This window comes from Madurella fahalii (genome assembly GCF_045866475.1).
Source record: "Madurella fahalii IFM 68171 DNA, scaffold_6, whole genome shotgun sequence".
In the NCBI taxonomy this organism is placed as follows: Eukaryota; Fungi; Ascomycota; class Sordariomycetes; order Sordariales; genus Madurella; species Madurella fahalii.
The window spans coordinates 3,358,968-3,383,818 of NW_027263976.1; the positions used below are offsets into that span (position 1 = coordinate 3,358,968).

The following is a 24,851-nucleotide window of genomic DNA, read 5'->3' on the forward strand; positions in this document are numbered from 1 at the left end:
TTGGGATCCTCAGCATGTCCCTACCCCAGCACAATCGTCATATCATACAGTCCCCCGAGATCCTCATCTCCCATTGATGGCTCTATCATTACAGCGCCTCCCCCCATCCCCCCTTCTTACAACCCCTTTCGTACACGTCCCTTCACACCTCCTTATGGCATTGGGTCACGATCAACTCCCTCACCGCCCCCCTCAAACCTATTCCCCGTCCTTCCACCCAAGGGGTATCAGCGCAGCCGCAACATCCCCAACCCCCCGTTCCGTAGCCAGCATATTATACTGCGACGCCGCATTCCTCGTATCCAGCACCTCGACCCTCATGCCCAGGTCGCTTATGATGCGTCTCGTGGCCGGACTGAGCGGTCGTATCTCAGGTCCCAAGCCCAGAATCAACAAATCTAGCGGTTTCCCCAGATCCCAATCAGCCTTCTTACCCACCGCAAGAATCCTACCCTACGGTAGGTAGGTCGGTAACCTGTTGCCCGGGGGTGGTTGGGGAATAGTGATGATGATGAAGATGAAGAAAATGAGGAAAACATACCAGGGCGCGGCCACAGCACCCCCAGCAGCGCGAACCCCTCCTCGCCGACCTCCCACTGGCCCTTGTCATTCACCAGCCTTCTCCTCCTCCCCTTCCCCTCCCCCATCCCGCTCATCCCGCTCCCGCCTCCTCCTCCTCCCCCGGCGCCGTCGCCCAGCCACGGCCGCCAGGCAAACGCCTCGCCGCCGACGAGCAGCGCGCCGTCCCCGCCAGCGAGGCGCGTCCCCGACTGCAGCGAGAAGCCGTCGGCGTGGCACGTCTTCACCGCCGTCGCCGGCACCGGCGCCCCGCCCAGCACGTCCATCCGCCCGAAGTCGGTCGGCGGCGGCTGGTCCGGGACCGGCTCGCGGTTGTGGGCCAGCGGCCTGCGCTGCCGCGGGTCCTGCTGGCTGGTGTGGAAGCTGGTCGCGGCGCCCGCGACGCTACGGGCTTGGCTGCTGCTTCTCCTTCTGCTGGTGGCGGGCAGTTGCGGGCGGCGTTGGTGGGGGGTTGGTGGTAATGGTGATGGTGGTGATAGTCTTGCCGGCCCGGAGGAGTAGAGTCTGGCTTTAGTCGCTGCTGGGGTAGTTCGGCGGAGGGCACGGCAGCTTATAGCGGAGAGCCGTAGAGCCGCTGCTGCTGGTGATTGTGTCGCCATTGTGAGCGGTTGGTGAGGTTGGGAGCTACCTTGCCTTTGGTAGGTGTCGGAGCTAGCTGTGAGATGTAGAGGTGTGAAGGATGCTGTCGGGACGGGAGTTCCGTCAATTGAAAATTGGGCGGAGCTCGACGTCATTGCAGGGGTGCGGGAGCAGCTCGGTAAGATCTTAGATAAACTCCATCAGGGCAACCTGCCTCCCCAATCTTCTCACTCACAGTACTTAGTTACAATGAAATTTGAAGAGAAATAAACTAAGGGGAAACAGAAACAAATGGCTCAACGTCCGACAATCTACGGTGTAGTAAGCTGGATGTGTTTACTGCCAAACTCGAATGTAGATGACACAGATTGGGTAGCGCCTGGGCCGGATCTAATTTGTAGTAGAGTCGGTTTCTCCTAAGACAACGCGGGCAGCTGTTTCTCAACCCAACACGGCTTCTATATTTTTTCTCTTAGTTTGGGTCTAACCAGCTAGATTGGTCTGAGGATTAGACAAGTAGTGTAAGCGTGGCCTCCAATAGCATTCGGTAAAGCCCCCAAAACACTGCAGCATAGCACCACTCGAAACACCTATGGGCGCGGACTCTTGCTTCAATTCCCGGTCGTCCCAGCCGGTTGTCATGGCGCTCAAAACCCCGTCGCTGTCTTACATGTCACAATGGCCCCCATATCCCGGCTCCATGAAAGCACGGCCTGAAGTCCATTTCCATTGAGAACCTCATTCCCGGAGTAGAAAGCAGCCCTAAGAACAGAGACAGCCAACCCCGGCTGTGTGTGTATGGCATGCGAGCCCATTTCCCAAATGAACACCGAAGCAATGAGACCGTCAACCTAGCATTCTTCCGCCCCGAACCAAACCAAGCCCGTTTATTTCTTCTTCTCGGCCTGGCTCTGCTCCTTCAGCACCTTCTTGACAATCTTCTGCTCCTCAATGAGGAAGGCCCGGACGATGCGGTCCCGGACGCAGTTGCCGCATCTTGAGCCACCATACGCGCGCTGGACGGTCTTCTTGGGCTTGGAGATCTGGGAGTATTCGCGGGGGCGGAGAGCGGGGATCTGTGAAGGTCGAAATGTCAGCCTGCCCATAGCTCGACCACTGCCGTGGCATTCCACATCCAAATGGTTCAGCCGCTTCCTCCCACGCCGGTATCCTGGAGCGAACTTCCGCTGGCGGGTCGTAGCAGTTGACGAAACGGCCAAATCCAGCTGCGGAGGATTGGCCGATTCCGGTAATCGGTAGTGTTGCAGACTCTGCATCGGCTCGTCGCGATCCCGGCTGCCTTCGATCGGCCCAAATGTCTCGCCTTTCCCCTCCATCTGCAATATTGGGAACCCGAGAAACTTACACCAGGGAGCTTGACGCCACAGTCACCGCACTTGGGGGCAGTTCCGCGCTTCTTGATGTGGAGGAGGCGAAGCTGGCCGCCAGGAGTCTTGACAACCCGCGTCAGGTTAGACGTGGTGTTGTAGCTGCGAATAAGCCCTGGTTAGCCAATTCCTCCTCCTATCATCCTTGCACGTGCCGAATACCATCGCTGGCAGCGGAAAACGGGGAAACTCACGGGTTGCGGCGGCGGTAGGTGACTCGTGAGGGGGCCATTGCTGCGGTTTTGGCGTTGTCGTGATGGTTTCCGTCGACTCGATCACGGTGTGCTAGGTGGATGAATTTTGAGATCCAGTTTGCAAATTTCTGTGTGGGCGCGGAATGCAAGCCCCACTCTGCTGCGATCGCAAGGGTTGGCACTCGGTGGCACAGTGGCACAGGACCAGCTGGCAGAAGATGGCTTACGTAAAGCAAAGTGGCTAGTGTACTCCGTACTTCTATTATCCAGTAAAACGTGAGTCGCCAAATGAAACGCGCTTCCATAACCAGACCCATTCTAACACCGTCCGCAACTCCCAGACGCCTCCGATTCCCAGAACGCCGGTTCCATGCTAAACACACCGAGCTCCTGAGTAAATATATTCAAGACGGCTTAGGCCGCTTTCTACGTTCCTCGTTGGCCCAATCTGGGTCGTCGCGGGCACGCCACTGCTTGATGCCCTTTGGGTTCTCCTTCTGGCTCCTGCCTGCCCTAGCAAAGAGGGCCTCGGTCTCTGGGCCATTAACAAGATCCCGGAAACCGGTGACCTCCTTGCTTGCGTTTTCGACTGACTGCATGTAGGCGGCAAAGGCAGCCTGGGCTGAGGTTGTGCTGTTAGTTGTTGGTGGACTCGCGCGGTCCGGGACTAGCAAGACTCACGCGAAGCATGCTTGGTCCGCAGCGGCTCCAGCATGCGCGGAAGCACCGAGCGAAGTTGGCGCAGCTGCACGGCAAAAGTCAGAAAAGTAAAACTCAGCGCCATGAGGGCAGTATCGAATGGACTATTGTGGCAGACTTGCCTGGAGATGCATTTGGTTCAAACGATAGAGGTCATCCTCAAGCCGCTCCTCCTCCTGCAGGTCGTTGTTGGCCGCTTGTGGCTGGATCGGCGGCTTGTTAGATGCCATGGTCGGGAGGAGGGGGGGGGGGCGCCCTCAGCCTGGAATGACGGCGGGTACCCGAAATTAAATGTAGGCGCTGTAAATATTGTTCGGAAAACAACAAGGACGAGAGCGTGCAGTGGCTGGTCGATCTATCTCGAGTGCTGTGATTACGGCGACAGCCAACAATGAAAGAAGGGGCGGGGGTGTTTGCTGCGGATGAGACGGGTGATTGGTCCCAGGACTCCAGATTGCCGGTGTGCAACCTTTAGGGAAATGGGAGGACGAGAATCGAACAAGACTGTGGCTGAGACGCGGAGCAATTGGCAGGCTGTGACCGTAGGAGCTCGGGCCAACGAGTGCCAGGTTTTCGGTTGAAGGGTGCAAACAACAGAAGGGGAGAGCACGCTTCGTCGCCCGCTGGCCAGACTCCATCACCAATTCAACCAACCCGGGCGCGGGGAAAAAGCAAGTGCAGGTGACACCAGACTTTGCCTCGCTAGCAGGCGCCGTCGGTTTAATTTACCCTTTTTCTTTTTTTCTTTTTTCCCTATTCAGTGCAGCGACGTGAAGGCAAAACGCATCGCCTGTCCCAGCACCCGTCAGCCGTTTATTATCTGCATCGATAGGTCGATCGCGCACGCACGCGCTCTCGGCAGAACAAGGCCCAGGGCACCTTTCCCTTTTTCCCCCCCTCTACCAGACCCGTACATACCTCCCCCTCACAACACAGTACATATTCCCACTGGTTGTTCCGTGCCACATTGCCAATCACCATGGACGGCCCAGGTGCTACGGGAGCTTCGCAGGCCCAGCCACGCCCGCGCAAGCGCCCTCGCACCACCCGCGTTTCGGAAGCCGGAAACACAGCGACCACAGGCCCGCTAACCCCCGTTCCACAAGCCGCCCAGGGCTGGGGACCCGCCACCGTTGCGAATAACCACGGCCAGGCCGTGCGCGCGCCCGTCGACACCGTGCCCACTCAACATCCTCCCACCTTCCCGTCGCAGCAGCTCGAGAGATCGCACCAGGTCGCCGAGCCCGACGGATTGATGAACGGCTACAGCGCCCCGCAACACTCGCAGTACCCTGATCCGCAGCCGACCCTCGCGCCCGCCCCGCAGCCCGACACGTCCGGCTTGAGCAGCCTGAGCACCCTCGCCGGCGACCACCACCAGCACCATCAGCAGCAGCCGCCGCCGCCGCCGCCGCCCCAGCAGCAGCAGCAGCAACAGCAGCAGCAGCAGCGGGGCTCCGTCTCGGCCGGCAAACCGGACCGCACCTTCTTCCAGCACCAGTACGGCGCCAATCATTCCGCCGGCGACTCCTCGCCCGCCGTGGCGAACTCGTCGTCTGCCGCGACCGGCTACAACATCCCGGTGTGGTCGGTAACCGGCTCGGCCCCAGCCGCGCCGCCGCCGCCACCACCCTCATCATCCTCAATGCCTCCCCAGTCGCCCGCGCTGGGCACCTCGGCCGGCCTGGCGCCGCCTCCCGAGGGCATCTACCGCACCTTTGACGACCTCTTGTCCTCGGTCCAGCGGACGGCCAAGGAGCAGGGTTATGGCATCGTCAAGCTGCGCGCGAGCAACTACCGCGAGGGCAAGCCGACGCGCTACGATCTCGTGTGCGACAGGGGCGGCGTCAAGTACAACAGCACGGCGAAGAAACGCAACCCCAGCACGCGCAAGGTCGACTGCCCGTGGCGCGCGAAAGCCGTGTGCGAGGTGAACCTCGGCCACCAATGGCGCTTCGCCATGCAGGAGGCGCGTCACAACCACGAGGCGCGCATCCCCGCCGCCGTGCCCGGGCAGGAGAACACGCCCGTCGCCCAGAGCCTCCGGAGCCTGACCAACAAGGTCGACCGCATGGCCCACGACATGACGCAGGGCCTCAACCGACTCGAGAACGCGCTGTCGGCGCGGCTGGAGAACATCGAGAAGCGGCTCGAGGCGCTGGAGGGTGGAAGACCGGCGATGCTCGGCGGCAACGGTGTGCCTTCCATGGGCGGCCCGAGCATGCCACCTGCTAATATGGGCGGCAGCAGCCTCGGAAACGGCTCCCTGGCGAACGGAGGCATGCAGTCTCTGGTAGACAGCCGGCTGGGCGGCGTGGAAAGTAGGCTTGCCCAAATGGAGCCGCGCAACTTGGACGGCTTGCAAATGATGGAGGACGAGAGCCGTCTGGGTATGATGGTCGGCTCGTAGCTCATCAACCCTCTCGAATCGTGATGACGCGTCTCGCTCCTCGGACCCGCCGCGTTACGATCATCGAGAGAACACGGATGAGACCGAAGCACGTTGCGACAACACCGGTCCGCAACACAGTCACCACCCAAAAAATAATAACTACAACAACTACAGGGCCACAGGCTTAGTTACAGCTCAGGCCATTCGCGTCCGATCCCCTCGGTCTTGCTTTCCTGCCGTTCTCAGGGAGTAGCACAGCCACCGTTGCTGGATATAGAAAGACGCAGCACATTGTTGGTGAGAGGGAAATGGAAAGAAACCGAAGTGGGAGATATGGCAAGGGCAGACTGTGGCTGTTCATCTGGCCCGTAGCCGGAAGACGGCGTTTCTTTTTCTTAACTCTACCGGGGGGGTATTTGTCCTTTTCGTCTATTGTACATGTAGTAGCTCTTTTTCTCCCTTCCCAGGCGTCTCGGGATCTGGACAGTGTGCAAAGTGTGTAGATATTCTCTCTGGTGCAGACCTTGTTCTTCTTTTCTGGTCCAGGTCTCGCTTCATTTTTCTTTTTTTTTTTTTCATTCTCTCATCATCCTTTACGCGTTGGCTTTCTCTTTGCTTTGTTTTACCTGGTCTTCGAACCACAAAGCGGCAACAATACGGGGAAAGGGGGACAAGGACACAGGGGGATTAAGGGATCAAGGGGAAAGGTTTCGGCGGCGTTAAAATGATCTGTTACCTTACCTACCACTTGGTCAGACATCTATGGAAGGTACCTTTACCTTTACCTGGTTCTTTTTGTTTTTCTTTTCCTTTTTTTTTTCTTCTTTTTTTTTGAACCATGCCTTGCCTGCTGGCTCTGACCTTCCCCAGGCGTCTTACCACATATGGCGAGACGCTTGGCTGCTTTACCTTCCGCCACAACCGTTTGTTTGTTTTGCTGTTGTTTGTCTAGTTTCTGTTTACCTCCATCCTCCATCCTCTCTCCGATTCCTTCCCAGGCATAGAAGCCAGCATACGGTCAGGGCATCCACTAAGCACGGTCGAAGCCGGAGAGGGGGCGACCCAAGAAAGAGTGAGGCACGTCCGCCTCGTCCATCATCTATCGGGGAAAGGAATGGGCACTGCGTCATCCGAGTGTGTTTTTTTTTCTTCTGCTGTTTTCAACTGCGGGTAAGCAGACATTAGCAGGGGGTGGCAAGAAGGGATGGCCCGCCAGCCCGCCAGCCCGCGATCTTTTGCGTGTTTCCAGTGTGTACATGACAAAGACGAAACAAAATTACCAAATTTTGCCCCTACCTGTCTACACTAAATGTACGATGACATAGCCCTTAAATGTGGTGCTACATACCAACCATACCAATCCATAAACCAAGACGTTCTTTTCTCTCGCTAACCGGTTTTGGACCGTGTTTGAAAAGCTGTAATATGGTGTTTAAACAGTTGAGTAGGGCTTCACTCGCGAAAATACGGATATTGGATATGGTTACTTTGTATTGACCAAGGCAATTTCCCTTACTACGCTGGGTACAGCGTAGGTTATTTGCGAACTAATGGGACGTCGGATGGGGGGATGGCAGGTAATAATGACACCAGTCCATACATCCCAGACGCACTCTATACCTCCGTTCCTTCATATGCACGTCCACCGATGTGGACTGGGGGAGACAGCCACTCTTCGTCATTATAATCTCCCTGGCGTGGTACCAGCTAGTTCCGATTGGCTAAAAAGGCTTCCTCTCACACCTTTCCTGCCGTCCCATAACGAAGGTACTTGAAAGGATGATGATTCTTATACCTACCCAAGTCCCCCCCTTAAAGTACGATTGACGCACCATCTTGTCTCGGCTATATCTCATCACATAAGCGACAGTCCCAGGTGTACGATGATCGAGCACTAAACATGGTTCATGGGTATAAGTTCAGGTACGATAACTCGCAAAGAGACAGACCGGATAGGGCATCAACTAAATAAACAGGATATATTTAATTCATTCATCACAACCCCTCTTCCATCCCCGGTATATCACGCCCCAGCTCGAACCGGTTTTTGTCTAGGCTTCCTCCCTCCATCAAAGAGGACGAAAAAAGCAAGCAAACCAACTCCCATCTTGCGATCCGATAAAAAGGGGGGGAAAAAAGAAAGAAAAGAAAGAAAAGGAAAGGAACAAGAGGGGTAAGTGTAATGCTGGTTTGGGAGACAAAAAAGGGATAATGCAACAGAAATCCAGGTATAGATAAATAGGCAGGGGCAAAAAGAATCCTCAAGTATATTATGCTGGCATCGTCTCTGCGAGAGGGAGAGAGACAGCGAACCACTGACACACTCTCTGTGCTAGAGTGGTGCTGTGCCAAATAAAAGCCATCCATCCCATAGAAACGCCACTCTTCCCTCCGTGGGCTCTTTGAGTCTTATGCAAAATTCAATCAATGTAATATGCAAAAACAACGTGCCGGGTGCCATTGTCGCTGTTCTCGTCCTGGTCGTTGAACCGGCTGACCAGCAGGGCCGGGGCAGCCCTGGTTGGCTTCAACTGACACTCCGGCGCGGTATGGAGACGAAGGATATCGTGATCATATCTGACGAGGATGATTGTGAAAGCGTCCGTCATTACTTCATAGTCGAAACCCAGACGCTACGGGCACGTCGGGCAGGGGGTATAAAACAGTAAACGCAGCGTCAACGAGTGTCGCGTTTTTACACTTCTTGGACCCAGACCTGGAAGAGGTTGCGTCAGTATTCTTTGCCCGACTGATTGATATATCGACGACCTTGACTCACCTCCATCTTCCCTGTTTCGGATTTCTGCTTTCTCGCATTTTGTTTGACCGTCATCATGACCATGTCGAGATCATCTTGGTCGCCCATGGTGATCATCTCGCCCTCGGGCGAATCATCGTCCTTGACCTTGATCTTGAACCTGCGTCGGATACCAAACTTATCCTGGATGCGATCCACAAAGTCGCGGAACTCGATGGCCGGGCCGACCATGATGTAGCGGACGTCGCCGGCGTGGACCTTGACGCGGACAGTGCGAAGCACCTCACGCCTCGAGGAGCCCCGCTTGGAGCCGCCAGATATGGAACTCGTGCCCGGCCTGCGATTCGAGACCATCTCGAACTCGCCCTCGTCGAAAGACGCGTCGTCATAGTCACTGCCGTCTTCCTCCTCTTCTTCGATATATCGGTCCCGTGCCCGGCCGCCGCCGCTCCGTTGCGACCTGCTGCTCCGAGCACCACCGCCCTGGTACATGTCATACAGATCATCCGGGTAGGCGTCTTCTTCCTCGTCCCTTCTCCTTCTCGGGGTTTCACGTTGAGAATAACCACGCGACGGGGCGGCCGATGCAGAGCGAGTCGGACGGGACCGTTGGCCGTCATCTGGTGACATCCTCTCGTAGCGGTCATTGCTCCTCGTCTTCTCAAGGTTGAGCCTGCCGGGGATCGGTTTGGGTCCGTTGCGAACCGAAGCGCCGCGACTCATCTGCGACGGCTTGTCGTTCTCGGGTGGTGGCGTTGGAGGGAAGACGTTGCGGTTGTTCGGCGGCTCGGATTGCTGTCGCCTGCTCTGCAGACCGGGCTTGACAAGGTTGTTGGCGGCGAACGAGAGGGATTCTGCTGGCCTATCGTCCTTGGGCGCTATCGGAGGAGCCTTGTTGCAGGTTAGCATTGACGGATAAAAATAAAAAATAAAAGACAACCGGCAAGAATGCGAACTCACCACCTTGTTCAGCTCGGTGCCGGCGAAGCCTGTAAAAGCGTTGCTGCGGTCTGATGCGGCAACCAGCCGGGCCTTGCCGAGGTAGTCCTTCTGCTGCAGGTTCCGCACCTTGGCCTCGTTTGGTCTGTAGACGACAGACACGGGAATGGAGAAAACAGTGTAGCCCTGTACACCAGTTAGTCATGGACGTCAATAGAAGGTGAAGCGGCCGGCTACGGACCTTGCCCTGGTCTTGGATCGCCTCGTCGATCACAATGTGGTCCTCAACCACCTTCTCCTTGGAGGCATACTGCAGATCCTGCATGCCGGCCTCCATTTGCTCGAGGAAGATGTAGCAGAGGCCGCGGTTGAACAGGACCTCGCACGAGTAGAGCTTGAACAGCAGACCCAGCTGCGTGTAATCGATCAGCGTGTTGCCGCGGAGGTAGAGGAGTGTGTCGTTGAAGTTCGCCAGGGCTTCTTCGAAGTCGCCCAGGATGAAGTTGGAGACTCCTTCTTGGAAATACGCTACTGCGAGGTACTGGTCGAGCTTGATGGCGCGTTGGTAACACTCGACCTAGGCCAAGAGTTAGCACGCCCGGGGGCGAGAACCAGAGAGGACGGGGGTAGAGTGCCGCCTACCGCTTGCTTGTGTTCACCCAGCGTCGCATTGATGACGCCCATGTTGAACAGGATCTTGGAGGTATCCGCGATCTTGTCAAAGCACCTGAGCGCCTCGTCGAACTCATTGTTGTCGTAGTACTTGAGGGCCTCGACCCATGTTTCTATTTCCTGCACACAGATGTGTGTGTAAGTCGGGGTTATCCACCACGGCAGCGGGGCTCTGTCTGGTCTCCATACCTGTTTCAACGACATGCTGTCTCAGGGTGCTGCAGTTGAAAAGGCTGTCAAAGCCCGTCTTTGCGGCCCTCGGGAGAGCAGGTGTCGTGAGGCTGTTCCTCGGTGGGGAGGGTTGTGCGTTCGGGCGGTTGAAACGTCCCGTTGTTGAGGGGTTGTGTGTGGCTATTAAATGTTCTTGGGAGCTGGGCAGGCAAAGGCGGCGCGACAGGGGGTCGCCGTGCGCTAGCTGGGCTGGGCGGCAACAAGGGGGGGGGGGCTGGCTTGTTCGAGTCAGCAGCGGGTGGTTGTGGACGGCTCGGCGCCGTGCGGAAAACGGTTCGAATTTCCCCCGCTCGTCTCGCAGACCCAATTGCCTTGGTTGCTGGCTGTCCGGCTCCGTCCGGGACCCAGTATGTCAACTAACGAAAATAAAAGCGAAATGCACCACTGGTCTGGTGAATCGATGACAGGTCCGTCAAGGGTTAGCGGCTGCTTGGCATGTGACGGGAGCGACAGCTTCGGCTCCGTCCAACGTTACTGTCCAGCAGCTAGTTTCCTCGGACGATAAAAGCTCTCTTTGCTGCTCGTCTTCGTGTTTCCAACCCTGCGAGTACAGTGCCTGGAGCCTCGTGAACGGCAACTGTGGCGGGTGCAGCCGTTGGCGTCCGATAAGCCTAGCGCCCCGGTGTTCCTGACGATCGTGTCGCTTTATCGCTAGCGTGTGCAGCCAACAAGAACCAAAAGAGCACAGCGTATGGAGACCGAGTCCGAGCTGTCGGGATTCTGTCGTGGGTGGTCGCGGACACCAATCTCGAATATGTCTTACTATTAATGGCGGGTCTTTGCCGATGATGAAAGTAACCTAGGGAACCTGTGTTTCCTTTTGGGCTGGCGGAAAGGACTGGCCAGAGGTCGGTTCTGAAGGGGAAATGGGAAAAAAAAAAAAAAAGGATGGGAATCTGAGAGCCTGCGAGGCGGGATCAACGGGGAAAAGAATGATTGGGGCAGCGCGGGATGGCAAAATGCCAGTTACATGCAGAGAGGAACGAGAGCGTTTCCTCACAAGCTAACAGGCTCAACAAGCGAGGGTTCGGCTTCTGGGCTTGTTTAGGGACGGCCAGAGCTGGGGGAGGTGATCATGCAGGCCCGCAAAGGGGAACTTGGCCTGCCAGGTCCGGGCTACGCTCGCCAAACGTGGATGACGCCCTATGGTTGGGGGAGAAGGGGGGGGTTTCCTCAATCAAGCCTGCTGTTACAGCCGACAGGGGAATCCTCGACGAGTAAAAAGCATTGTGCTTTTCCTCTCTCTCGTTTTTTTCAGTGCAGATTCCCTGGATGCTAGGGGCAGCCTGGCAGCAGAGAAGAAACAATCCGAGACTCTTAAAAAGCGGGTCCAGAGGGCGACACGATCTGGGGTCGGATCAGGCACTCTGATAGGTGTGCTTGGGCAGCAGCGATGTGCCCTCCCATTCGTTTGCACAATTCCAGCTGTACTGGCAACAAGAAGCGGGATAGTGTCTATGGGACATCTACGATCGAATGTTTTCTGTATTGGTGTCGAACCACCTGAAGAAAAAGCATCCCATTTCTCTTTTGGAAGGCGCTTCGGCTCGGACGCCGAGTTAGTTGGGGTGTCAGGGATCGAACGGTCCCATGTCAAGCTGCTGCCGGATCGACGGGAGCCGGAAACGTCACCGCGCTGCCCATCCTTCAGCGATGCCCTAAGTACCATGCAGAAGGCGCCAACCAAGGCCGGTACATTACAATATACGCAAACTTCTGCCCGAGGAGGCTAGCAGAGATAAACCCCGGGAGAATGGAATATCTAGTCAAATAGCCCCACGGCGGCAGCCCGATTTCGCGCATCGCATCCCCAAAAATACCAGAGTCTAGTTGTCCTTTCGGGCTTCAATGAACTTTGGCTTGGCCCGGCGGTAGTCTGTGGGTGAGACTCCGAGGGGTCAATGCAAAGTGATTGACTGTCACAGACATCTTGCAACCCTTGCGAATCACAGGCCAGCGTTCTTCATGCACCAAGTGTTCCAAGACCCAGGCCGGCCCCTGATTGGGCCAACCGCACGGCAGGTGCCAGCCCCTGCGTTGCAGGGCGGCTACTGCGTATTTCAACCTCGGGTCCTGTCCGCAACGCTGCTGCGGGACGGCAAAGGCTGTGGCTGGAGCCTCTCCAAGATCAAAGAATGGGATCTAAGATGCTGTGCAACCCGTGAATCCCACCAGCCCGTGGCCTTGTCAAGTAGCACATTCTCTGGCCGGTTTTGACGGCCAGCGCTGGCAGGCGCATAGTTCTTCTGGAAGGCAGAAGCCGCGCTTTCTGGACTTCCTAACTTTACCCAATCAAGTTCCTTTGCGAACCGCCATCGCGCTTCATGCTTCAGTGTTGGCCGCCTCAGCGCTTTATAATAGCATGGTCGAAATCTCCAACCACTGTTGGTGGTACCATGATAAGGCTAATAGCTTGGTGGTGTCTTGGGAATCCTGCAGGAATATCAAAACGTGTTGGCCTCGCGATGATATAGGCAAACTGCACAACACAAGTTTTGTGATAGTGATAGTGATGCGGACGACGATACGACCAAATACTTGCCGCCCGTCTGCTCTGTCACGCCATCACAAAAATATTGGTGGTTTACTCTCGGTTCTCCTGCAGAAGCGATGGCAAGAGGAGGCTCAACGCTCGCTTCGTGGCTGTACCAAGGTGGTGTTCCCGCGCCATGTGGGCATTGAGGTCGCAGCCGGGCGAGCAAGCGATGCCCCAGAGCGACTCGGAAAAAATGAGACTAACTGATAGTGGGGCTGAGCCCCGTGAAAGAGGGACAGGGACTCCAAATTGATGCTGAAGATCGAGCATGCCAGCTCGAAAGCCAGACCTTGACAACATGACGAAAGTCGCTTGCATCTTTGGACCCTGTAAACCCGTTCCCCTAACACCTAGAATCCGAGAGCACGAACGAATTCTACGCTGGACTATCACGGCATCCGGTAAGGTGGGTAGGACTGCAGGGTGCAGCCGAAGAGGGCCACGAGCTTCTCCACACATGGTCCAGGTCACTTTGGTCTGTATGCTGACTTGCAGGGCTGGGGCGGCGTGCGCCGGGTCAACGACCCAGACCCCCACTTCCGGTAATCAATCCGTCAGTACTCCGTACACGTCACCCCGAGAGTGGTCCGGCCTATACTGCTTTGGCATATACTACATTTGCATTCCCTCAAGGCGGCTGCCGGTCGGGGATCGATCGCGACACAAGAGCGCGCCGCGATCTTAGTGGACGGTCGCGGGCAGAGGAATCGGCACAGCAGAGGATGCCGTCCATCATAAGCAACAAACAGTTTCCTCCTCACTCGGCATACACATACAATTGCTCCGTTCAGCTTATTTCCCCCAGGCTGACGATGGGTGGGGCCTAGCGTGCCCTATCCCCCTTTTCCGTCTCATCTTTTTTGCTAGCCTCTGGTCGATACACTTCTGCCGCGCTTCCGGCGGCGTGGAGTGGAATCATTCCCAGGAGCCGCCAGGGCGTTTCGTTCTCCTGCATGATCTTCGCCAAGACAGTGAACATGCTGCAACGCAGCTCACCCCTTGATTTCCGTCTGCAGCAGGAAAGAAAGAGTTAGAACTGTACGGAAGAGGATCTCGATACCGAGTCCTCTGTTGAACCTTGCGTCTGCAAGGCTCATTCGCGCATCGGCACTCGAATGGGTCGTTTCTCGGCTGCCTGCGTCTTGGTTGAAACATGGAGCTTTCACCTCTTCTGGACGACAAAGTGCGGGCCTCGGTCTCGACCTCCTGTCGAGAACCTAAGACCTCCAGGATAGTCGCTGCAGGCATGACAGGGCTTGATCTCGGACGAGATCTGGGCACATGTCGTTCGCTGTCCGGGGTCGGCACGCCAATCAGCCATGGGACGGGCTATCCGATCGCTCACCTACAATCCAACTCAGATAGCCTAGTGCCGCTCGTGATACAAGTTTCTTGGTAGCGTGTTCAGCATCCGAAACAGCTATCATAACATTCCCTTGGAGACTTCATCCTTCCTCTCTTCCCATAGTGTTTTTCCCGTGCAGGAGCATACGGTCTTGTCATTGTCCCACACGCCGGCGCTCCTCGCAATGACGCCAACAACCGTGTTTTCATCGTTCTTTAGCGGCGAGCCATCGTTCTCGTCCTGTCGTGAAACCACCAAGGCGTGACCAATAACTTCCCAGACCTGAAAAGGGTGGTTGAGAAATGCACTGCCATACCCACCGGGCCCAACTTCTACCGTTCCAAGGAGTCCGCGCGGGTGTTCACCCCCCGGGCCCTGAGCTGACCAGACGGGCCCTGCTGACGATGCCCCATCTTTCAGGTTCCCGTATTCGCGGACGGTAACACGGTACGTGCCGGGAGATACCCCGCGGACTGTCAGGTCGACCAGCGTCTCTGTTGGGCTGACCTGCACCATCCTCACGAGGCCCCTGACGAGCCTCTCGTTCACCCAACTGCCCCCGGGCGTGCCGGCAGGCGTCACCTCCTCGTCCGATCTATGGTAGTACGTCTCCAGAATGCTGACAGCTGCGCCTGCACCAGGAGAGAAAAACAAAATCTAATCAGCCTCGAGTTGCCGGAAGAGTTGAGGATCTGCCTTGGCGATGCGCAATCCAACACATCGCTGCACTTACTGTTTGAACTGCCTGAACCTCGCAGGATGGCATCTCTCCCTGTGGCTTGGATGGCTGCGACTATGGCCGACGGTGCCGCTATTTCCCCCCGGTTCAGGTACCTAATGTTAACAAAGAAAGAGCCAGGCAACACCACGAGAACGTCTTCTGGGGCATACCTGTCCCTTCCACTGATACCAATTGATCCTTGACATTGGTCTCAACCTTGGTGATTCCCTGAAGCTTGTGCAGGGCGCCTGAGATATCCTTGGCGCACCCGTCGCAGGTCATGGGCACCGCAAAGAGTGTCTGTTTCAGGTTTCATCAGTCCGAGGTTCTTGTTTGGCCGTGCCAAGGAGAGACAGAGCGACAGTATGAACCATGAAACGAAAAATAGGGGGGAGGGGGGTTCGTTCAGGCGCGAGATGGGATTCGATGGGACGGCTGAACTGCACATTGAAGAAACGATACTGAACAGTGAAGAAACAGTGGCTTGCCTGACCTGAAAAGGGGTTGTTACGGCCATGTTGGTCGGGTTCTTCCTTTCGGGTGGAAGCTGGTATCGCTGTTGCTCCTCCTTTACTTTTTGCCGACGCCAGGAGTATAAACTACCAGCAGATGCGATGAAAGCTAAGCCAGAAATCCCAATGATACGACGTGTGCTAATAATGCGCCCGGAATGCATCAAGCGATCAGACTCCCAGGAAAATAGAGCTGGGGAGGATATAGTAAGCGGAGGAGTTGGTATCTCTCCGACGTATTAGAATCAAGAATAATAGCTCAAGTAGGTCCACGTCTCATCAACGAATACGCCCGGTTTTCAATTCGTTTGCTTTGAAATCCGATCGGATGCTGGAACCTGCTCCGCTGCTCGGCTTATCGCGGGGCAGCTTCTATCCTCCAAACTGATGGCGGGGCAAATGGGCCGCATGTGTCAGGGATCCTAGCGTCATCTCGGGTCTCGAAGGGGTCGATGAGAGCTGCGCCGCAGTCCCGGGAAATGTGGCGCACGCATGAGGCGGAACTACCGATTTTTCCCACGCCGGCACTCGAAGCTCCATCAAACCTTGCGAAACAGCCATCGACCTACACGACGCGTCCCGCCAATTGCAAATTGCTTGCCGGTGCCCGGTCGACGGACCGATTTTCTCAGCCGCCCCCCGATTTGCGTGTCGATTGATCGGTGGATCATCTCCGAGGCTACGTCGCCGTCTTCGATGAGGGACTCGTTCCCAGGGGCCTCTGCTCGTCCTTCTCCAAATCACACTACGAGCCCCAGGCACCCTAAATAAATACCACCCGTTACAATGTCACAAACCATCGGAGCTGTGAGTAGCAGTCCGCGTCAATCACAAGCCATCATAATCCCCCTGGAGATGCCTGACCTTCCCTAACCCACCGCTTCGCTTAACAGACCCGACTAGCCTACTCCCGAGTATGGCATCACATCTCGGCCTCAGCGCCACACCCGACGCTGAGCACGGTCAAATCCCCGCCCGAAGCCGTCACGCCGCCGTCTCTGGGGAGGCTCGCCTCGCGCATCGCCACCATCCTCATGGGCAAGCACAAGCCGATCTGGGACCCGTCTACTGACTGCGGCGACTACGTGGTCGTGACTAACTGCGCGGCGCTGCACACGACGGGCTTCAAGAAGTGGCGCAAGCCCTACTACCGGCACAACACGCGGCCCGGCTCGCTCCAGACCATCACCATGGACGTGCTCATGGCCAAGCACGGCGGCGCCGAGGTGCTGCGCAAGGCCGTCAGCGGGATGCTGCCCAAGAACAGGCTGCGGGACAAGAGGCTAGCGAGGCTGAAGGCTTTCGAAGGAGATGCGCACCCTTACAAGGAAAATCTCGTGAGGTTTGGCGGGAAGCCAGTCGGGGAGGCGGGGTGGGAGGAGATGGCGAGGCTCGTGAGGGATGGGGACAAGGCGAGGATAGTATAGAACGGCCGTTAGGGCGTGGACCGATCGAACGGCCCTGGCTTTGCTAGGGTGGAGCGAGGCGGGCATGTACAAGATCTTGACTCTGGCGCTGAGTCCTGTGTATTAACAAATACATTGCTGTATACCACCATGTCAGGATGGTTCGCGGGGATCTTGAGCAGTGAGTTAATGTCTATGTTTGGAGGTAATCACCCAACTCTGTCGGAATCATACAGGTACGATGATGCTAATAAAACAACAAAATCCAGATCCTGACGCTTATGACGGTAGGATATTCATCCACGCTAGCCGCCCTCTGCCTCTAAAAACCTTAGTACGCCTTGATCATGAAGTTTTCCTCTATTAGACTACGCAATTAGAAACATTACGAGCGCACAACCTCGCACTTGATCAGCCCGTTAGGACCGGACTGAGGCGCGTATACCTCGGCATCCTTGCCTGTGTTTTTGAGGCCCTTGTGCCAGCTCAGATCTGGAGAAGACGGTAAATTAGCTGCCAAGTCCGCGGCTTTGGGCAGAAAGAAACAAGACTCACCAATTTCAAAGTAATGCTTGTTGGGCAGCGCGTAGCCGGCCCTCTCCACATCGGGCACCGCATCGAGTATCTGCTCGCACATCTTGTACATGGTGTTTTGCACCGAGGCGCTCTTGTCCGTGGCAAATGTCTTCATGGTGATGGCGCGGGCGCTCTCCCACGCCTTGTCGAAGCGCTCGACGCCGTGCTGCACGGCCGCCACCGTGGGGAACGTCTTCCACGTCCAGGTGCAGTCGACGTCGGTCGAGAGGATGCGGTCCCATGTCTCCTGGAGCGTGGTGAACTCGTCCCGCACGAATCCGTGGAAGGCCGAGCCGGTGCTCTTGAGCACTGATAGGCCGACGATGCTGCTCTTCAGGTCGATGCCCCTCTCGCGGGCCACCGTCGCCTCGACGTTACGCGTCTCCTGGCCGTCCCGGAAGAAGCTGTGCGGGTGCGGGGCTCCGTCGATGGTCATGCGTGTCCAGCGGTGCACGATTACGTTGATGTGGGCGGCGGTGATGTGTGGGTACCTGTCGAGGAAGTGTTGTCCGAGATAGCTGGCGTAGAGCTCGGGCGGGTTCACGGGGTGCTCCTTTGCCTTGATGTAGATGGTGTTCTTGATCGAGTCGGTGGCTACGACTACGCTGTTGTCTGCTTTTGTGTATCTGATACGGTGTGTTAGTCGATTATACAACTTTCCCGGCTGTATTGGAATGAGAAAACTCAACTTACGATGTCTCGATTTGACCCTCGAGGAGACAACACACTGTCATCTCGGTAACCGACTGGACTCCGGTCTCCGCATCCCGGTGCACCTTGTACACGCGGACGTTGTCTTTGCCGTAGCGGGCAGAAGCGAGCGTAGGCATGGTGGCAGTAAGTAATTAAATCTTAGTTGAAGAAGATACTAATATGGCCGGGTGCCCTCCGACGTTGCACGGCTTTCAGCAAGGGGCGAGTCGGAATGACGAGGCAAATAGATTTGATTGACTGGGGAGGCATATTTTATGGCTGAAGGGGCTAACTTTTATACATTCAAGCGTCTCCCAGCGACCACGGCATGACGGATCTTCAAGGGGGGCAAACGGCCGGACGGCCCCTTCCCGCAGCCGGCGAGGGCAGAGGTGGAGCGCCGGAATCCGCCGACTACCTTGTCCTGGGTCCCCTCGCTCCCACGCCATCCGGGCGGCCGCGAAACCGGCCATGTGGTTTGCGTCGGCTCTCGGCCTGACATCCATCCCTTCTTCAGCGATCAATGCAATAATGACCAGGAGACTCGCTAGCCGGCATGTTATGTTCCCTGTCTCGACTGATCAAACACAAGAGATACAGACCAGTTCGTCGTCCTAGCTCACTCAATTTCCGAGTTCGAGTGACGCCGGCAGGCAAGCCCCGAGATCCCCACAATAAAAGCAAAGAGGTAGTTACTCCGGGCTGAGCCGAATTGTGGGGAGGTGCAGCAACTCCACCGGTCATTACACAAGTAGGCACAGACGCCTTCCAACATCGTCCGACGTGGATAAGCTCTAACTTTAGTTTATACACTCCATAATGCATGCCCTGCCCACCCGAATGTGCCCTGAGGCACTTGCACCTCTACTAGCTTTGCTGAACCAAACTTGTTCCTCGGCTCACTGTTTCCAATATCGAGATACAGGATATTGACCCCAGGTCCGTGCCTGCAGCCCCTTCGCCACACGGTCCCTATAAACCACCTTCTATTGAAGTATGGATGAATGCATACCTAGTACCACCATGGGCATTGTTGTGATTTTCACTTGCTCACAGATGTGATGTGATTACAGCTGCACTACACCCACACTTGACCCCCAACTCTAGTTTGACCGAGTTCCTGGGTTGTTAAAGTCCTAGGTTGTCCTCGGGGCACGGATCGAACAGGATACTTCTGCTGCGGTTTATTCCGCTTAGCTTAGAAACCGGCCAAAATGCAATCGTTAATATACTTGTAACATGCCTTATCACACAATAGCCCTGTTTGTTCTTCTGTTAGTGGTCAAAGACTTTCTGCCTGACAAGGCTGTCACCCCTCACCTCGATCTGAAAGCCTGGGAGCCACTGCAGTGACGAGTGGGGCACCACTTGCGCCGGTTGCTGGGCCTCGTGTGTGCACCGACCACCCTCTGCCATCCTGGCCCAGACAGAACTAACTGCCCGTCGACAGGTGCTAACACTAGTGGAACTTGTTCAACTTGCTGCACTCGGCAAGAGAACCAGAGGCGAACGAACGCGACTCGACACGCGACTGCGAGGCCGCGTGTCTGTGCAATGAGAACGGCCACCCATCGACACTGCTGAATGCGTTGAACGACCGGGGTATTTATGCGCCGAGCGAGGGGCCGATTAGCAAATCGAATGCGAACAACAAGAGGGCCGAGAGCGTCGAGAGCGTCGAGCGTGGAGGGCAAATGGCTGGGCCATCATCCACCACCATGCTGAGCTCCTCGGCGACGCCCACGCAAAAGTCATACGTCCCACAGCAGCAACAGCAGCAGCAGCAGCAGGCGGGAGGCACTGCGCACAGCGCCGGCTCTCGGCCCAGCTTCGAGCGCGATGCCTTGCAACCCCCAGCCCCTGCTGGAGGCCGGAACCTCTCTGCCTCGGCCGTGAGCTTTGCGCCGCGAGGTTCGTCGCTCAACCCGTCGCCCATGCCCGGCAGCTTCAGTTCCGAGCTCCGTAGCCAATTGAACCTCTCCCGCGCCGGCTCGCGTCCGGATGTCTTTCCCTTAGAAAAGCTGGACGAGGACGATGGCCCGACTCAGGAGCGAACTCTCACTTACCTGCGCGAGGCGCTAAGTCGCGAGATGAAAATCAAGGAGGGGAGCGAGAACATGCTGGAAGCGCTGAACAGCAAGAAGGCAAAGCAGACCAAGGAGCAGCGCCAGCGGGTTGAGGCTGAACTGAACTCGTCGAACCTGCGCATCAAGGAGCTGCGCCAGAAGATTACGGACGCCCAGCGCACAAAGGTTGAGCCAACGACACCTACGAGGACGAGGAATGACGGCTTGTTCCCGGGCGCCAATGGCCTGCGCTCTCCCCCAAGCGCCTCTCGGAGCGGCGCCGGGTCTGACCTGGACGAGCCCACCGAGTCGCCCACTTTTGCGCTCACCGAGATCCTCCAGGCTCTGGAGGTAACGGGCATGACGGCGGACTACTATGTCTCGAGGGCAAACAGCTTGGTCGACCTCTTCAAGCGCCATCCCACGCTCAAATACGACCTGGTATGGTCCATTTTCGGCCTCCGCATGCAAGCCATGCTCTTGAGCGAGAGCCCCGAGGTGGTCGCCGCGGGATATAGGATGATACGATACGCCATCTCGGATATAAATTCCCTCAGAAACATCCGCTCCCTTAACACTGACTATCTGGTCACATGGTATGTCTAGCTTAACTGTCGGCCGTCGGCATCATCAGACACGCTAAACTGCGATAGGTCTTTGATCAAGGACCGCAAATCCGACGTCGAACGTGAGCAGGCCCTCAAGTTTGTGCGTTCCTTCCTCGACGTCAAAGACGGGGTCGGTGAGATATCGAGGGCCGTGGTCAGGACGATTGCCGCCGCAGCAGAAGAGCCCGAGGAGAGGTTACGGCCCATCTGCTTGGAGACGCTCGCCGAGATCTTGGTCCGTGACCCTCGTCTGTTGATCGCCTCAGGGGGCATGGCCCCGCTGCACCAGGCGCTGGCGGATGGTTCGTACAAGGCCTCGGAGAGCTTGACGGCAGCCTTCCTCTACCTCCTAGACACTCCGCGGCGGCGCAAGTACCTACGCCCTGGGAACGAGCTCGAGGTTCTCTTCACAGCCTTCACTGACGAGCTGTCATCAAACGAGCGGCTTCTGAAACAAAGCGCCAAATCAGTCGCTTCTGCTCTCAAGACATGGTCAGGGCTGATGAGCCTATCCATGTACAACTTCCGCGCCATCAAATCCATGATCAGTAGCATGGTCGTGCAAACAGGTCCTATCCGGGAGACCATTTTGGACCTGATATTCTCCCTTCTCCGCATCAAGACCCCGGGATGGGCACAGTCATTCCTGGCCGGCCGGCGACTCACTACCTACGGCCGCGTTTCGAATCTCAGGTCGACCACCCAGAAGGGCTCCCATACCGAATTCGAGGATGACGGCGACGAGCAGAACTTTGTCGAGCACTACACTGCGCTATTGCTCGCGATCTTTGTCAGGTCTGGCGTGGTGCCGGCCCTTCTCAAACTCACTCAGGACAGCGAGAGTGACACGCTCAAGCGAAAATCAACCCTCTTGATAGGAGAGGTGTTGAAACTGTCAAGTCGCCTGCTCCCGCCGTCGTGGAGCAGCGAGCTACAATTACTCCCGGAGCTGTTTGTCTCCGCGGCCAGGCTCAAGGACGAGAGCCACTTCATCGCCACCGGTGTCGTTTACCAGATAAGCAGCGTCAGCAGGACACTGTATAGGTCGTCGCCGGCAGCCTATCTGCCCTCGACGCAGCAGAATATGGATCTTGGTGCTCTCGACGAGCACCCTAGGAGCAACACTGCGGTAAATTTTGACGACGCGACATTCCGGCAGCTTCTGATCGACTCGAACGTGCTGAGCAGTTCCAACTACAACAAGTGGAATTGGGATGTCATACTGAGGCTGATTGAGGGACCGCTGACGAGCGGCAAGAGACTCGAAGAGGCCATAAAGGCGTCCAAGTTTGTGAAGCGAATCATGAGCTTCTACCGCCCTTTCAAGTTTAGATTTTCCGAGATCAAGAGCTCGAGGAATACGCAAAAATACGTTCGAACCGGCTGTGCCCTGATGCACGCACTGTTGCAGAGCCCCGAGGGCGTCAAGTACCTCTCCGACAACAAACTACTGCGGCAGATTGCCGAGTGCCTGGCGCAGTGCGACCCGACAAGCGGGCTCACGGCCCAAGACCCCATGTTCTCCAAGGACCGTCTGACCGACACGCTCTGCGGGGGCTACTTTCCCATGCTCGGCATCCTGAGCGGAGACGCAAAGGGGATGCAGATGCTAGACCGGTGGCGCATCTTCAACATGATGTATCGCATTCTCGATCTCAAACAGCGTCCGGACCTCATCAAGCTTATGCTCGCCAACTTTGACTATTCTCTCCAGGGCCACCCGCGTGTGCTCCTGTCCAAGGCCCTGACAGCCGGCACCAAGGACATCAGGATCAACGCTACGAACGCATTGCGCAAATACGCGACACACCCGCAAATAAACGGCCACGGCCAGGAGCCGGGAGATTCAAAGTGGGCCATCCAGCTTCTCGTGACGCAGCTCTACGATCCAGAGATCGAGGTCTGCGCGACGGCCGTCAAGATCCTCGAGAAGGCCTGCAATACAAAGAACAACCTCGAGCATATCGTCGAGTGCCGGCCGGCGCTCGATCATCTGGGCGAGATAGGAGCTCCCCTGCTCTTGCGCTTCCTGTCGACGTCGATCGGGTACCACTATCTCGATGGACTGGACTACATCAGCAACGAGATGGACGACTGGTTCCTCGGCCGGAACGACTCGTACGTCAGCGTCATCGAGGCGAGCCTGGCGCGCTCTTTCCTAGACCACCAGGACGACCACACAAACCGCATCAGCGTGTTTGATGATGAGCAGGAAATGGAAGCCGATAGCCACGTCCCTCCGCACTTTTACCGCGAGCTCACCCGGACGCAGGAGGGGTGCAAACTCCTCAGCGAGAAGGGCCACTTTGACGAGTTCGCCGCCACGATCCGCGAGCACGGCATGCAGTCGGACGACCCGGAGATGATTGTCAAGGTGAAAGGCTGCCTCTGGGCGGTGGGCAACGTCGGCTCCATGGAGCTCGGGGCGCCTTTCCTCGAGTCCTGCGACGTGGTGGAGCAGATCGTCAAGATCGCGCAGAACCACGAGGTCATGAGCCTGCGCGGGACCGCCTTCTTCGTCCTCGGCCTCATCTCGCGCTCGATCCACGGGCTGGAGATCCTCTCGGAAAACGGCTGGGACGCAAACACAAACATCCTCGGCCACTCGCTGGGGCTGTGCATCCCCACCGACCTGTCCCAGCTCTTCTCCCTCAAGCCCTGGAGGCACACGCCCATCACCGCCATCGAGCTGCCCGACAGCCAGAAGACCGAGGCCGCGAGGCTCCCCGCCGTCCCGTCCCGCCCGAGGTCGCAGTCGCTCCTCAAGGCTCTGCAAGCTGAAGATGCCGCCGCCGGTGCTGGCGCGGGTGGCGCGGGCGGTCTCCTGGACGCGGACGGCGAGGACGCCATCCCCCGCGTGCAGCTCGACCCGGACCCGGTCAACCAGCGCATCCTGGAGCTGGTCATTGACATGGCGAACATGGTGCTCCACCGGCGGGCGAGGAACGAGCTGATGCAGATCAAGACGCAGAAAGCGAAGGGTGTGGGCATCGGCGCGGGCGCGGGCGCAGGCGCGGTAAAGGGGTTCTCGCAGCCTGGGCTGTTTAGGAGGGTTATGAGCCTGCTGGAATGCCATCACTATCGGTTGGCGGATCGGAATATGATCGTGGGGTTGTTTGATAAGAGTGTGTTGAGGGCGGTGGTGTACGGGGAGGATGGGGGAGGAACGGTTGGTCCAGGTGCAGGTGGGGATGGGGATGAGGAGGGGAGTGGGGAGAGTGATGAGGAAGAGGAGGAGGAGGAGGAAGAGGGAGAGGAGGAGGCGGGCGCGGCCGTCGAGGTTGAGAGAAGAGGAGGAGGCAGTGGTAGTGAGGTGGAGGAAGGGGACGACGACGACGGTGACGACGACGACGGCGAAGAAGAAGAAGAAGAAGAAGGGGAGGAAGAGGAAGACGATGAAGATGAAGGAGGCCGGGATGGAGAGAGCTCGGGTGATGAACAACGCACAGAAAGGCAAAGGAGCATTAGTGATCCGGCAGAGACCTCAAGAGGTCCGCGCGAACGGGAAAAGGACTTGGCCGGTAGCCCGAGCCAGTAACGACGTCACGATTCTTTTTTCTTTTTCTTTCTGGATACGTTGAAAGGAGCGGGGACGGCGTAGCGCGTATTGCAGCATGAGTGAGAAACACTAGCCGGCGTCGTTTGTATTTTGTACGAAAAATCAGGGGGAGACAGCGGCGGTCACGGTTTACCTTGGACTTGCATATTGGGGTTGGGTGGGCTGGGTGAGGATAGGAAAGCGGTAGGCGTTCAGCAAACCATGTGGATTTCTCTCTGCCCATCTGTATAATAGTCCAGTTATTCCTGCACCGAATGAATGGAAGCCCAAGCATTGGGGACATGAAAGACTAGTGTGTCCGTCTGCCCATGACATGGCGTGCGGTCTGTTACTAATAGGGTACGTAAGATGCCGCCAGATAAACTCGTCAAACTGCGCTGTAAACCCCACTGCCCTCC

General features: G+C 57.0%; 9 protein-coding genes across 9 annotated transcripts; 3 read left to right on the forward strand and 6 right to left on the reverse strand.

The window, feature by feature from the left end:
- Positions 1-198: 198 nt before the first annotated feature.
- MFIFM68171_11042 (NADH dehydrogenase [ubiquinone] 1 alpha subcomplex assembly factor 3) lies at positions 199-1,178 on the reverse strand (the record flags this gene model as incomplete). Its single annotated transcript, XM_071066461.1, has 2 exons — positions 199-398; positions 542-1,178. The coding sequence occupies 2 exons, from the start codon at positions 1,176-1,178 to the stop codon at positions 199-201; spliced, it is 837 nt and encodes a 278-aa protein (XP_070922562.1).
- Positions 1,179-2,045: 867 nt separating this feature from the next.
- RPL34B (60S ribosomal protein eL34) lies at positions 2,046-2,778 on the reverse strand (the record flags this gene model as incomplete). The annotated part of the gene is made up of 3 exons (XM_071066462.1): positions 2,046-2,234; positions 2,525-2,648; positions 2,741-2,778. The coding sequence occupies 3 exons, from the start codon at positions 2,776-2,778 to the stop codon at positions 2,046-2,048; spliced, it is 351 nt and encodes a 116-aa protein (XP_070922563.1).
- Positions 2,779-3,144: 366 nt separating this feature from the next.
- MFIFM68171_11044 (Mediator complex subunit 11) lies at positions 3,145-3,669 on the reverse strand (the record flags this gene model as incomplete). Its single annotated transcript, XM_071066463.1, has 3 exons — positions 3,145-3,362; positions 3,422-3,485; positions 3,562-3,669. The coding sequence occupies 3 exons, from the start codon at positions 3,667-3,669 to the stop codon at positions 3,145-3,147; spliced, it is 390 nt and encodes a 129-aa protein (XP_070922564.1).
- A 749-nt stretch (positions 3,670-4,418) lies between these two features.
- MFIFM68171_11045 (FAR1 domain-containing protein) lies at positions 4,419-5,849 on the forward strand (the record flags this gene model as incomplete). The annotated part of the gene is made up of 1 exon (XM_071066464.1): positions 4,419-5,849. One exon carries the CDS (start codon positions 4,419-4,421, stop codon positions 5,847-5,849), a length of 1,431 nt encoding a protein of 476 aa, XP_070922565.1.
- A 2,677-nt stretch (positions 5,850-8,526) lies between these two features.
- Positions 8,527-10,404, reverse strand: MFIFM68171_11046 (PaNoxR NADPH oxidase activator encoded by the PaNoxR protein; the record flags this gene model as incomplete). The annotated part of the gene is made up of 5 exons (XM_071066465.1): positions 8,527-8,547; positions 8,611-9,480; positions 9,550-9,714; positions 9,770-10,105; positions 10,171-10,404. 5 exons carry the CDS (start codon positions 10,402-10,404, stop codon positions 8,527-8,529), a joined length of 1,626 nt encoding a protein of 541 aa, XP_070922566.1.
- A 3,986-nt stretch (positions 10,405-14,390) lies between these two features.
- CCS1 (copper chaperone) lies at positions 14,391-15,550 on the reverse strand (the record flags this gene model as incomplete). The annotated part of the gene is made up of 4 exons (XM_071066466.1): positions 14,391-14,944; positions 15,046-15,123; positions 15,204-15,333; positions 15,527-15,550. 4 exons carry the CDS (start codon positions 15,548-15,550, stop codon positions 14,391-14,393), a joined length of 786 nt encoding a protein of 261 aa, XP_070922567.1.
- A 781-nt stretch (positions 15,551-16,331) lies between these two features.
- MRPL23 (mitochondrial 54S ribosomal protein uL13m) lies at positions 16,332-16,972 on the forward strand (the record flags this gene model as incomplete). Its single annotated transcript, XM_071066467.1, has 2 exons — positions 16,332-16,352; positions 16,439-16,972. The coding sequence occupies 2 exons, from the start codon at positions 16,332-16,334 to the stop codon at positions 16,970-16,972; spliced, it is 555 nt and encodes a 184-aa protein (XP_070922568.1).
- Positions 16,973-17,336: 364 nt separating this feature from the next.
- MFIFM68171_11049 (Uricase) lies at positions 17,337-18,357 on the reverse strand (the record flags this gene model as incomplete). Its single annotated transcript, XM_071066468.1, has 3 exons — positions 17,337-17,443; positions 17,507-18,153; positions 18,221-18,357. 3 exons carry the CDS (start codon positions 18,355-18,357, stop codon positions 17,337-17,339), a joined length of 891 nt encoding a protein of 296 aa, XP_070922569.1.
- Positions 18,358-19,938: 1,581 nt separating this feature from the next.
- Positions 19,939-24,432, forward strand: MFIFM68171_11050 (uncharacterized protein; the record flags this gene model as incomplete). Its single annotated transcript, XM_071066469.1, has 2 exons — positions 19,939-20,882; positions 20,940-24,432. 2 exons carry the CDS (start codon positions 19,939-19,941, stop codon positions 24,430-24,432), a joined length of 4,437 nt encoding a protein of 1,478 aa, XP_070922570.1.
- Between the last annotated feature and the right edge of the window lie 419 nt (positions 24,433-24,851).